Source organism: Marmota flaviventris, chromosome X (genome assembly GCF_047511675.1).
Source record: "Marmota flaviventris isolate mMarFla1 chromosome X, mMarFla1.hap1, whole genome shotgun sequence".
Taxonomy (NCBI): Eukaryota; Metazoa; Chordata; class Mammalia; order Rodentia; family Sciuridae; genus Marmota; species Marmota flaviventris.
Window position 1 is genome coordinate 46377104 of NC_092518.1, and position 14737 is coordinate 46391840.

At 38.7% G+C, this 14737-nt stretch overlaps 1 protein-coding gene across 1 annotated transcript in view; it reads left to right on the forward strand.

Annotated features, from left to right (window-relative positions):
* The window catches only part of Gnl3l (G protein nucleolar 3 like), a 36300-nt gene extending 26488 nt beyond the window's left edge, over positions 1–9812 (forward strand). The window contains exons 14-16 of the mRNA XM_027950181.2: positions 355–482; positions 3870–4092; positions 6082–9812. Coding sequence (XP_027805982.1) covers positions 355–482; positions 3870–4092; positions 6082–6164 — 434 coding nt within the window. The 3' untranslated portion in view covers positions 6165–9812. The remainder of the gene's footprint in view (positions 1–354; positions 483–3869; positions 4093–6081) is intronic.
* Positions 9813–14737: the final 4925 nt, after the last annotated feature.

The window sequence follows — 14737 nt, forward strand, 5'->3', positions numbered from 1 at the left end:
AGGGAGGTAATCCTGGTAGCTTCCAGTTATAGAGCAACATCATGGTTGGGTTAAACAATAATAGGGCTCCTCTGCCATGTCTCACAGTAGCCCTCTGTGTATAGGGCTTGTGAAATTTCTATTTTTCAGATTAGCAAGCCAAGACTCTGAGGCCAGCCCCCAGTAGGCGAATGTCATATTATAAAACTCATGCTTTTAATCATTTTTCATGTAGCCTTTTAGTAGGACTGAGAAGCTTCTCCCCCACTTGACTCCCCTGAGCAGCGTCCACATGTCCTTTCTGCTAACACCTGACCAAGGGGCTGACAGCAGAGAGGAGCAAGGATCCTGATGATGGTTTTGGTTCTGTTAAAGGCTTGGCCACCGGAGAATCAGATGAGCTGTTGGGCGACACAGACCCACTCGAAATGGAGATTAAGTGGCTTCATTCTCCGATGGTGAAAATAGCAGATGCCATTGAAAATAAAACCACCGTATATAAGGTACTTTTCCTCTTTCTTCATGGCAACCCTTTCCTTTACCCACATTCTAGAAAGGGGTCAGTCTGTCTTGCCTAGCTCCTACAAGGTGGGTGTGAGTGGTTCATATACTCCCTGTGGGTTCCTGGATGCCTGACCTGGTGTGTCTTTTGCCAAATGATAATAGGTCTAAGAAGAAGAAATATAATCTTCCAAGCTTTTTTCCCAGACCTGGTTCTAGTCCATAGAACAGGTATTACTATTTAGTCACTCAATTGTTTTAAGTTGCAAATGACTTTTCTTTCTCCCACTTAGTACCCAAGATGCTATAACTGTCAGTCAGCAAGTCCTATGGTTTTTCCCTTCAAAATCTCTTTGAGAATCTGTCAATTTCCCTTTGTTTCTACCATTTCCATAACTCTAGAGTAAATGTCCAGTCCTCAACTCACCTAGACATATGCCCCAGGTCTGTTTTTTATGGCCTAGTCCGACCATGTTAACCTCCTCTGATTAAATGCCGTTCATGGCTCCCTAGCACCTATAGAATTAGGTTCTTATATCTGAGTTCTGTTATTCAAGACTTGCATGGCATGACTCTAGGTGGTTTTTTCCAGCCTCTTTTTCTTCCAGTTCCCTCATCTCTGCATTTCAGAAAGACATCTTCACTCTGATGAGAGGCACATGGAGTATTGGCAGGGATGGGAAAGGGGGTGGGGTGAAGGTTGAAGACAGCATGGTTCTAAGAGCCCTCATCTATACTGTTTGTGGGTTAGAGAAGAAGGATATAGCTCATTTATAAAGTACCCCAGGGTTTAATCCCCAGTACCACCACTTAAAAAGTTGCTTAAGTCTTTGCTAAATTGCTGAGGCTGGACTTGAACTTGCTATCCTCCTGCCTTAGCCTCTCAAGGTGCTGGGGTTGCTGGGATTACAGGGATGTGCCATTGTTGTGCACAACTGTTTTTTTTTTTTTTTTAATTTTGAGACAGGGTCTTCCCAAGTTGTTGAGGTTGACCTTGACTTTACTATATTCTTGCCTCAACCTCCCGGGTCACTGGGATTAGTGGTGTGCACCACTGCACCTGCCTTCAAAGGGATTTTCACCTCTGTTGTGCTTATTTATTTTTTTCTTTTTTAAAATTTTTAAAATAGGTAATGCAAATCATATTTTAAAATTTAAAAGGTACTAAAAGCTATACAGCAAGAAGTAAATCTTTCTCTTGTTTCTGTGTCTCAGCCACCCTGTTCCTTTCTTGGAGCCAGTCACTATTAGACTTTTGGATGTCTTTTCAGAGCTATTCCATATTTATATGTGCACATATACCCACACAAGCAGTTACAGATAACTATTTTAATGCTGTTCATATAGTTCTGCATTTTACTTGATTCATGTACAAATTCATCTTGGAGATTGTTCCACATGCTTAATTTCAGGAGCTGTCTTTTATTTTTATGGTTATATATCTGGAAGGGTTTCTTAAGCAGGGAAATGACATAGGCAGGTTTGTATATTAGAACATTAATAATAAAAAAAGGGGCCACCATAGGGCATGCAGTCAGTCCAAGGAGGAAACCATAGTCTCTAGTTAGTCTGGAAGAGAATTTGTGGTCTCCAGCTGTGAAGGAATCACACTATTCTTGTTTTCACAGTTTCCCGTTGCTTAAAGGGAAAATCAGTGTAAAGTTGTAATATTTTTCACTGAGTTCCTAAGCTCTAGAACACACCCTTTTTTTCCTCAGAAACCTGAAAGCGTTCCCTGGTATACTGCATCGTGAATAGTGCTTCTGCCCTCAACCCAAGTGGTGCGTGCGGTGTAATAGCTTTACTCAGTCCCATCTCTTGCCTTTTCCTTGCTACAGGGAAGTGGGTGGTCATATGCATGGGCTCTGGAGCTAGTCTGCTTAGGTTCTAATTTACTCCACTGCATGTTAGATGTGTGACCTCATGTGCTTTGTTTGTCATAGCATTGTTAGAAGGATTAAGTTAATTAACACGTATATACAGAGGGGTGAATATAGTCACATATGATGCCTCACAATGGGGAGATGTTCTGAGAGATGCATTGTTAGGTGATTTTTATGGTTGTACAAATATCCAGGAATGTACTTAAACTAAGACACACATACACTCACACACTCACATGTATATTCATATATGAACTTAGAATGGTACTGGGCATATAATAAACTTTCTGTTAATACTGGCTTGTAGTACTTACATACATCTTTCACTCCTGCCACTCCCATTCCCCATTCCCTTTTTGGTGCCCCCCAAGTATGCTCTGTGCTTTTCCAGTGTTTAGTTAGCAATGACCCTTTGGGCATGGTTGTGTATGCCTGTAATCCTAGTGACTCTGGATGCTGAGATAGGAGGACAGTTTTGGTAACCTGGCGAGAACCTGTCTCAAAAAGGTCAGGGATACAGCTCATTTGTAAAGTACCCCAGGGTTCAATCCCCAGTACCACCACCAAAAAAAAAAAAAAAAAAAGAGGGAAAGAAGTGACCCTCCCCATCAGTAGTATGTTGACTGTTATCATCTGTCACTCATCCTTGAATCCCTCATGGGCAGATGCCATGCTTATGAGATAGATTGTTATATGCTCTTTAGCTTGGTTGCTCCCTGAAGGTAGAAATGAGTTTGACTCTTTTTTTTATTTTGTTCCCACACAGAGCTGGGAACAAAATAGGTTCCAAGAATATTTGTTAAATTATAATACAATTGTCATTGATCAAGTAACCTTACATTTTCGTTTTATTCTTTTTGGTGGGATGTTGAACCCAGGGGCACTTAACCACTGAGCCACATCCCCAACCCTTTTTTAAAAATTTTGAGACAGGGTCTTGTTAAGTTCAGAGATTCACTAAGTTGATGAGGCTGGCTTTGAACTTGCAATCCTCTTGCCTTAGCCTCCTGAGCCGCTGGGATTACAGGTATGCACCACCACACCCAGCTCATTTTATTCTGGTAAAAGTCATACAGGCTACCTGTTATTCACTCCCATGTGACAAAGGAGCAAGCTGATGTTGTGAGGCTAACTAAGCACCTGCTAGTATATGGTGAAGCCAGAATTGAAGCCTGGTTTGCATGACTCTAGGCTCCATATTTTCCCTTTATTGGGGATTGAATCCAGGGGCACTCAACCATTGAACTACATACCCAGCCCCCTTTTATTTATTTATTTATCTATCTATCTATTTATTTTTGAGACGGGGTCTAAGTTTCCCAGGCTGTCTTTGAATTTAAGATTCTTCTGCTTCATATTCCAAGTAGTTTGAATTACAGATGTGTGTCATCATACCCAGATAAAGGCTTCCTATTCTTTACCAAGCCTGTTCCTGCCTCCTTTGTAGAAGTCTCTGGAGGTCCTCTGGAGGTCAGGACCTCACCATTATCCTCTTTCTCTCTCCAGATTGGAGACCTCACTGGGTATTGCACCAATCCAAACCGTCATCAGATGGGGTGGGCTAAACGCAATGTGGACTACCCCCTTCCCAAGAACAACAGTGTGGTGGATGTTAGCCCAGTGGACCGCCGTCCGATGCTGCAGAGGATCATGGAGACAGATCCCTTGCAACAGGGTCAGGCTTTGGCATCAGCCTTGAAAAATAAGAAGAAGATGCAGAAGCGTACAGGTGGGGGTACTTGGCTGCCTCTTTGCTCTGAAAAGTTCTAGTTTGTGGCCTGGAATAGAGGCTCCTGAATGAGCATACCCATGTGTCTAGCTCCAGGCTAGGGTTGGGGGGCAGGCATGTGTTAGGGGGCTCAACTACTAGAATAGTGGTTCTCAAACTAGCTTGTACCAGAATCATCTGGAGGGTTTGTTAAGGCAGATATATAGAGCCCTTCCCTAGAGTTTCTAATTGAATGAATCAACTGATACTGGTCCTCTGGGAACTACACTTGGAAAACCAGTGGCCTAGTCTTTGTATAAATATGGCCACATTATCAGGTACTTTCTATGTATTAGGTAGTTAACAGGCTATATAATTTATACTTTATCATTTGGCATTGCACTCAAAATCCTAAAGGATATACAGTAAAATATCTTTCCTATCTGCTAGTCATCTAGGTCTCTCATAGGCAACCAGTTAGTTTCTTGTGTCTCTTTCCTGATACACAAGAAAATACCTATATATTCTTTGTTGTTTTTTCTACTCAAATGCTAGTCTACTGAACCTGTGGTTTTGCTCCATCACTTTTCTGTTCAATAGTCTTAGGGATATTTCCATATCAATACATGAAAGACCTTACCTTCATTTTAATGATGGTCCATTGTGTAGCTGGCCCATTGAGGTTTTCATGCTTTATTGTTGGTCCTCCATATCTGTGGCTTCTGTACTTGCAGATTCAACCAACTACAAATCAGAAATATTTGAAAAAAAATTGCACTTGTATTGAATGTACAAAGACTATATTTTTGTCATTATTTCCTAAACAACATGATATGACAACTATTTACATAGTATCTATCCTGTATTAAGTTTTATCTAAAAATGACTTAAAGCATTCAGGAGGATGTGTGTAGTTTATATGCAGATACTACACCATTTTAATATAAGGGCCTTCAGAATACCAAATCTGGATTTGGTGTCCTCCAAATCTTTCTCTATGGATACTGAAGGATGGTTGCACTTACCCTCACTAACTCATTCTAAAAGATTTATATCGCATGTAGTAAGTGAGGTAACTGAGGCCCAGAGATATTCAGTGACACTTTCAAGGTGAGACAGCTAGTAATAAGTGGAGGCAAAATGTAAACTAGGTAGGGTTGATTGGCCCTGTCAGCCCTATTCTTTGAACTAGGCCATATTTTATAACCAAACATTCATTCTTGGCCTGGCTCTACACTGAGTCCTAGGACTCCAGAAATAAACTGCCCTTGAACTTCTGGTTTTATTAGAGAGTGTGGAAGAGACAAAACAGACATTTGACAGTACAGAGTGATCACTCTGAAGAGACAACAAGTACTGTGAGGAGATCTAACCCATTCTCAGGGAATCCTGAAGAATAATGGGACAAATGAGAGATGTGAGCTGTGAGCATTCAGGCCCAAAGCTACTACTGCTGTGTTGCTCTTTTGCCGTGGGAGCTTTGTTTTTTTGTTTTGTTTTTGTGGTACTGGGGATTGAACCCAGCGGCACTCAGCTACATCCTCAGCCTTTTAATATTTTATTTTGAGACAGGGTCTTGACAAGTTGCCCAGGCTGGCCTCCCACTTGTGATCCACCTGCTTCAGCCTCCCTAGTCATTAGGGTCACAGGTGTGCATGACCATGCCTGGTGAGAGCTTTGTTTTGAGGGTAAGGATGGAGTGCTAAGTTCAACACAATATAAAAAAAAATTACTATTTTGGTTCTTGGAAGAGACAAAAATATTTGGAGCCCTGAGAGTTGAAACTCTGAGATAGAAGTTATATTATGGTGTTCACAGGTTGATAAATGGTTCTACTTGTGAGGTTTAATAGTGGCTTCCAACAGCCCATCAGTTTTTTTTTAATGTTTGGGGATTACGTGAGCCATTTTGGGAGCTTGGTGCAGACCAAGCTTCATTTAGGCCAGCTCGGGTAGGCCTTCTTTTGGCAAGCCAGTCACCAAAAGATTGCATCTATTTCTTCATTTGCAGATAAAATCGCCAGCAAGCTGTCTGATTCCATGATGTCTGTTCTCGACCTCTCGGGCAACGGTGATGACAGTGCTGGTGACTGATCAGTTGATCCCACTCCCCTCCCCCTCTAAGCACTGGTTCCTATAGGATGGGGGAGTACAAATGGAGTTTGGTTCTCTCGGAAGTACCTATATATATAAAAAAAACTTCCCATGCTGTGTGTCCCCTCCCCATACTGTTCCCTCCATTCTCTCTAGAGAGGTTGGAGTTGCCAAATCCAGTGAACTTTACTTAATCCCTGCTGTGTTTTATAAGAGAAAATATCAGCAGAGCCCAGGTGCTAACAATTTATCCCTCACTCTTAATCCCAGGATCCCACCCCGTAGGTTGAGCTGATATTAAGGATGACCTCCCACAAGCCCTCTTAGACCGCTGAATGTACAAATAAAGGCTAGACTGTTAGTAGACCTAGAGCCCCTGCAGGGAAGATGATTTGTTTACCATTCAATGAGAGGTATCACCACCAAGGTATCCCTATAATGGGCTTCTGGCCATGCATCTTTCTTCCAAGTTCATAGGTCCTCACTTGGGTGGCAGTGGGGACAGGGGAATAGTGATGAGCCTTTTTATATCTGTGCAAGGGTCTGGAGATAGGATAAAGGGAAGAAGAAAACAAATAAGCCTGGCTGGTGTTAAAGTGTGTTAGAGACTATATTGTAGGAGGAGAAAACAAGGTACCTGTTGGTAGGGCAGCTGGGTGCTTTAGGGACAAGTCCCATCTTGGCATATGTGAGAATTGGAGAAATTCCGTTAACTGAAGTGCTCTGGCTGATCCCTGCCCTTGTGTGACCTTATCCAGCATCAGCATTTGAATTCCATAATTCTGGAGAGTTCTGATACCAGTTATTCAGAGTGTGTCCTTGAGAGAGTTGCTGTATTTGGGACTGCACCAGCTATCTTCTTTCCCAGTGGCTGGAACCTACCCATTAAAATATAATTAACTATCACCTCTTGGAGGACCTACCCTACTCAGACAAGGGCATCAGGCCCAAGCACTACTAGGGGCCTGGCTTAGTCAGCTTGCTGTCACTATTGTAAAATACTTGAGATATCAGTTTATAAGGAGAAAAGGCTTATTTTGACTTAAAGTTTTAAAAGTTCCAGTCCATGATTGATTGGCTCTATTGCTTTGGCTTTCTGGTGAGATAGCATAGATAAGCTGGTACATGTGGTGACCAAAACCTTTCATCTTATGGCCAGGAAGCAAAAAAAGGAAAAAAAAAAAGTGGGAGTGCCTGAAGTCCCACAATCCCTTTCAATATCCCAATGATTTAAGGATCTCCCACCAGGCCCCACCTCCTAAAAGTTTTACTTTACCCTGAGATCAAGTCTTTTAACATATGGGCCTTTGGGATACATTTAGGATCCAAATTATAACAAGCTCTTGTAAAGGGACTGGGATAGAAGATTACAACTGAAACAATCTCATTTTACTAGGAATTTTTGTTTCTTGTACAGAATTTCAGTTCCTAGCCATTTATCCAGAGTTGATATATTTGTAAGGAGTGGGCATTACATTACTTCAGTCTTTGCTACCTACACTAAACTTCCATACCATCCTTTGACCATGAATATATACCCTTTAGTCTTGCTCTTGCCTCTGCCTCTCAGGCTGGCACCCAAAGTTTACCTAACCAGATCCTAAGAATGGAATCAGGTGACACAGGAGAAAGCTACTGACTATAGGCTCTTCTGTCTGGAAAGTGCGGACTTCTACTGTATTCAGGCACAGCCAAAGGAAGGAGTTAGTTACTAATTGTGCACAAACTGCAACAAGCTCTGGAAATCTGTTAAACCTCCTTAATTCTCAGTATGGCTATACTGGTATGGGATTAATATCATAAGAAAAATAAATAGGCTCAGAAAGTTGACAGGTTATGCCCAAGACAACATTAACTGGTAGCACCAAGTGTGATTAAAACCCTATGCAGGCCCTTTCCTCTGCATTATACTGCCTTCTTAACAAAAGTACATTAATTAAGCACCTACTGTGTGCCAGTCTCTGTTATCAAGTCCTTAAAATGCGTTTTCTTCTTTTTTTTTGCTTTAAAAATCCTGGTATTGTCTAGCTAAAATTTTGTTCTCATAGTCTCCTTGAATGAGGTCCAGTTTAATTCACATCATATTATAAGGCTCTCCTGATAGGTGTTAAAATGAAAAATTGTGTACTGAGACTGCCAAAGCCATTTTACAACCATATAGAATTTTATTTATACATACACACACATACACACATACAAATGCATATACATGCACCCTTTTTTGCAGTACTGGGGATTTAACCCAGGACCTCAGGCAAACTAGGCAAGCACTGAACTACATCCTCATCCCTTTTTATTTTTTATTTGAGACAGAGTTTTGAAAGTTGCCCAGGCTGGCCTCAAGCTTGCAATACCCCCCCTCAGCATCCCGAGTAGCTGTGATTACAGGCATGTGCCACCACATCCAGTTGGAATTTCATAATTTAATATTTAAAATAGTTTTTTTTTAAATTCCTGAATGGTTCTGGTAAACAAGGATGAAAAATAGAAATATCTGGGTGATTGAGAAACATGGGAACATAATTTGGCCAAAATCAAATAGAAGAACTAAAATAGTCATGTTGGGATAAGAATTTTAGATTCTAGATATTCCACCTGTAGCATATCTTAAGTTTTTTAAAAACTCCTGAGTATCTGGGATTACAGATGTGCACCACTGTTTCTGACTTAAAGCTAGTTATTGAATCTTTTTCCTCCTCTTTTTAAAAAAATTAAGATAATTTGTATAAAGTTTACCCTTTCTAGTTTAAGTTCTGTGGACTTGGACACATTAATATATGAGTGAACCACCATCACAGTCCAGATACAGAATATTTGTTTTCACCCCAAAACTCCGCAGTCCTTGTTGTTGTCAACTCTTATCCCTTATCTTCAGTTCCTGGCAACCACTGATCTGTTTTCTGTCCCTGTGTTTTTGCTTTAGCATGAATGCCATATAAATAGAATCAGACAGTATATAGGCTTATTTTACACCATCAAGTTTTAAACCTGTATTCTTAAAATTTACATTGGAGCCAGGCATATCGACATTCACCTATAATCCCAGTTACTCTGGAGGCAGAGGCAGGATAATTATAAATTTGAGGCCAGCCTGGGTAATTTAGCAAGACTGTCTTAAAATAAAAAAAAATAAAAAGTTCTGGGGTTGTATCTCATTGATAGAGTGCCCTGAATTCAGTCCCTATTACTGCAAAAAAAAAAAAAAAAAAAAGTAAAATTTACTCTGGGTTACAGTTATATAAGCTTTGATAAATTATGCATTGAGGTATGTAATAACCATTACAATCAAGGTATGGAACGGTCCTATTAGCCTACCCCCACCAAATTCACTCCTGCTACTTTATAGTTAAAACCAGTCCCCTATAACTAACCTCTAGTAATCATTGATTTGTCTTTGTCCTTATGGTTTATGTTTTGAAGAATGTCATATAAGTGGAATTATACAGATGTAACTTTTTGAGACTCAATTTGCTAATAATAAATTTGAGATTTACCAATGTCATTGGTTGTTAACATTAGTTCTTGTTCCTGAGTCATACGCCATTGTGTGGATGTTCTACCATTTGTTTTATCTATTCCCCATTTGTAGGACATTTTAGATTCTTTGCAGTTTTGGGCAATTATGAATAAAGCTGCTATGTAAACATTTGTATGCGACTTTTTGTGTTTTCATTTCTTTGGAGCAATTTCCCAGAGTTGGATTGCTGGGATATATGGTAAGTTTATGTTTAACATTCTTAGAAACTGCTGAACTGTTTTTTGAAGTGGCTCTACCATTTTGACATTCTCATGAAAGGTTTAGTCCCACATTTTCTCTAGCACTTGGTTTTGCCAGTTTTTTTTTTTTTTTTTTTTCACCCGACATTAGCTATTCTCATAGGTATGTAGTGGTATCTCTTTGTGGTTTCAATCTGTATTTCCCTAATGACTAATGATTTGAACATTTTCATGTTGCCATCTGAATATCCTCTTTGGCAAAATATTCATCTCTTACATGTTTTGTAATGGTTTTATTATTTGTTTAATTTAAAAGATTCTGTTCTGGGTTCATGTTCTTTATTGGATATATGCTTTCTGACAATTTTTTCCCAATTATGGGAAAGCTTTGTTGACAAATTTTATTTAAAAATTGTAGTAAATGATTCATAATAAAAGTTACTGTCAGCCATTTTTTAAAAATATTTATTTTTTAGTCTTAGATGGACACAATATCTTTATTTTATTTTTATGTGATACTGAGGCTCGAACCCAGTGCCCCATGCATGCTAGGTGGGCACTCTACCACTGAACCACAACCCCAGGCAACTGTCATTCCTTTTTAAGTATACAATTCATGCCATTAAGTACATTCACATTATTTTGCAATCATCACCACAGTCCTTCTTCAAAACTCTTCTTATCTTGTGTAACCAAAGCTCTGTACCCACTAATGAATCTTGTTCTGCCATTCCTCCACAATTATTTTTTTTCATTTTTCATTTTTATTTTCCTTTTTATTGGTGCATTGTAATATGTATTAACGTTGTTATATATTTGTACATGCACACAATATATAATTCTGCTTTCCATGAATATTCTTAAGAACATCATATAAATAGAATAATACAATATTTGTCCTTATGTGACTGGCATATTTTGTTTAGCATAATGTCTTCAAGATTCATCCATGTTATAATGTGTCATAATTTCATTTTTAAGAGTTAATTTATTACATGTATCTACCTTTTTCAGCTTTTGGGGTTTAATTGACAAAAATTGTATATATTGCAACATGATTTTTTTTGTTTTTGTGGTGCTGGGGATGGACCCAGGGCCTTGTGCATGCCAGGCACTCTACCACTGAGCTATACCCCTGGCCCTAATGTGATGCTTTGTTATATGTGTACATTGTGAAATGATTGCCACAGTCAAGTTGATTAACATTGATCACTTCACAGAGTTATCTTTTTTGAGTAGTGAAAACTCTTGAGATCTACTCTCAGCCAATTTCAAGTATATAACATTTTATTATTAACTGAAGTCAACATTAGGTCTCCAAAAATCGTACACATGTGCCAGTGCGTGCACACGTGCACACACAGAGAAATACATATGTATACTGGGAATTGAAATATTGAGCTTAACCACTGAGCCATATCCCTAACAATGTTTTATATTTTATTTAGGGACAGGGTCTTGCTAAATTGCTTAGTGCCTTGCTAAGTTGCTGAGGCTGGCTTTGAACTGGCCATCCTCCTGCCTCAGCCACCTGACCCTCTGGGATTACAGGTATAAGCCACCATGCCCAGCTAGTTATTCATATTTTAATTGCAAGTTTGTACATTTTGGCTAACATCTCCCAGTTTCCCTTAGTTCTTACTCATAGCCCCTAATTTTCACCCTACTACTTTCTAAGAGTTTATATTTTTTGGGGGGTAGGGTACCAGCTATTGAACTCATGGGCACTTGACCATTGAGCCACATCCCCAGCCCTATTTTGTATTTTATTTAGAGACATGCTAAGTTGCTTATTAGAGTCACACTAAGTTGCTTAGTGCCTTGCTTTCGCCGAGGCTGGCTTTGAACTAGCAATCCTCCTGCCTCAGCCTCCCTAACCCCTGGGATGATGGGTGTGGACCACTGTGCCCAGCTTGAGTTTACCTTTCTTAGAGATTCTACATGTAAGTGAGATCCTGTAATATTTGTCTTTCTGTGAATGGCCCATTTCACTTAGCACAGAATCCTATGTTGTCACAAATGGCGGAATTTCTTTGTTTAAGGCTGAATAAGTTTATATATATATGCCCATATATTTATATACATAACCCACTATATTTTCTTCATCCATTCATCCATCCATCTTTCCATCTACAAACACTTAGATTATTTCAATATATACCCTATCGTAAATAATGTAATGAACACAGAAGTGCAGCTTTATCTTAGAGGTAGAGATAAATCTTTCCTTTGGATACATCCCCAGATTTGGGATTGCTGAATCCTATTTTAGTTCTTATTTTTAATTTTTTTTTTTTTTTTTTTTTTGGTGCTGAGAATTGAATCCAGTGGTTCCTTCCCACTGAGCTACATCCCCTGTTCCCTTTTTTAAATTTAGAGACAGGGTTTCTAAGTTGTTGAGGGTCTTGCCAAGTTGCTGAGGCTATCCTCAAACTTGTGATCCTCTTGCTTCAGCCTACGTGGTCACTGGTATTACAGACCTGTGCCAGCAGCTAGCTTCTATTCCTAATTTTTTGAGGAATCTCCATTGTTTTCCATAATCGGCATATCAGTTTATATTCCTAAAGGCTCGCTTTCCTCCACCTTGTCTCATTTGTCTCATGCTTACCTTTTGACTTTTTTTTTTTTTTTGTTACCTGGGGATTGAACTCAGGGGCACTTAACCACTGAGCCACATCCCCAGCCCTATTTTGTATTTTGTTTAGAGACAGGGTCTCACTGAGTTGCTTAGCGCCTCGCTGTTGCTTAGGCTGGCTTTGAACTCATGATCCTCCTGCCTCAGCCTCCTGAGCGAGCTGCTGGGATTACAGTTGTGCACCATTGCAATTGCCCTTTTGGCTTTTTGTAGTAGTCATCCTAACACATGTGATATATCAATGTGGTTTGGATTTGCATTTCTCTATGATTAATGATATTGAGTACTTTTTCATATCTGTTAGCCATTTGTATGTCTTCATTGTAAAACTGTCTGTTCATGTACTTTGCCTTTTAAATTTTTATTTCTTTTCCTTCAGTCAACAAACATTTATTGAGCACCTACTGTGATCCTCTTGCTTCAGCCTATGTGGTCACTGGTATTACAGACCTGTGCCAGCACCTAGCTTCTATTCCTAATTTTTTGAGAAATCTTCATTGTTTTCCATATGGAAAACGTGGACTGGACATGTGGAACATAGAAGATGAAAAGATAAAGTCCTTGTCTTCAGGAAGCTCAGTCTAAAAGAGGAGACAAACAGTAAAAATTTAATAAGGTCATTGCTACGAAAGAGGTTTGTACAAATAACTTTGGTAGCCAAGGCTAAGGAAGGCCTAATTTGTTAAGGAAAGGTTTCATAGAGGAGGGAGTTTCTAAGCTGAGACTTGAAGGGTGAAGGAATGTTGTGCCAGGGAAATGGAGAGCAAATGCATCCCAACAGTTTAAGCTTCTTGAGCAAAAGCAAATGTAACACCATTACTTTGAAGAAACTTCTTTTCTCATTGTGTGTACTAGGTAACTTTTGTCAAATCAGTTGGATATAAATGTGTAGATTTGTTTCAGGGCTTTCTATATTGCCTCGTTGTTCTATGTATCTGTTTTTATGAACTATACTTTTTAGATTGGTATCCCTTTGTAATATATTTTTTTTTAATAATTGGAAATCAGGAAATGCTCTTGAGGTATATATGGTGGATGTGTATTCACCTTTTTTGTTTAAATAATATATTCTTTTTAAAAAAATTTAATGTTTTATTTTTTAGTTTTTGGCGGACACAACATCTTTGTTTGTATGTGGTACTGAGGATCAAACCCTTGCTGCACGCATGCCAGGCGAGCGCGCTGCTACCGCTTGAGCCACATCCCCAGCCCAAATAATATATTCTTTAAGGATTAATGAGTATGTAAAAAGATATTTGTCCTTCATACCCAATTAGGGCAATTCTTTAATCATCATCTTGGGCCATCAGAAAATCAAGTTGAGTGTTAGTTACAGCTGGGTAGATAAAATCAGGATCCCTGCCACATATGGCTTAACAGCAATTTTTGTCTTTCATAATTAAATGTGCCTTTTGTAAAAACCTAGGACAAATATTACATCCTATTGATGGGGTAAAAATATCCATTTAATTATATCTAATTTTTTATGAATGTGTTCCAGAGTGGGAGGTTAGGATTAAATCAAGAAAGGGTTTTGTTTTGTTTTTTGTTTTTTTATATAGAACAATACCTGTAAGCTGAATTTTAGTCCTTAATTATCTTGTTTTTAGTGAAGACCCTGAAACAAAGTCATCTTAAGCTTTTAATTTACTAACAATCTATAAAAATACAATAAATTCCCCAAATATATTATTATAGAACTTGAGAAGCCAAGAGTGCTTAAATTTATTTATTTATTTATTTATTTTTTAATTATCGGCGGACACAACATCTTTGTTTGTATGTGGTGCTGAGGATCGAACCTGGGCCGCACGCATGCCAGGCGAGCGCACTACCGCTTGAGCCACATCCCCAGCCCAAGAGTGCTTAAATTTAAAATTAGTAGTTGATGTTATAGTATTTAACTTTGTAAATGAATCAGATATTTTAAACAAACTTATTTATGAAGATTAATTCCATTTATGTTAAATTTATTTGTTGTAAAACATGTTACCCATGAAGATAAAGACATAGGATGTTGTATTTTAAACATTTTATAGATTCTATTTTTTTGATTGGCTGATCACCTAGAAAAACTTGCAGATTAGTAATTTTGAAGACATCTTTTCTTTTATTTTTTATCTTAACTAATTTAAGTCACATGACCTGAAAAGCATTTGGTACTTAAAAAATATTATGTGTGCTCATTTATCTATATGCTAATTTTGGTACCATGTACATG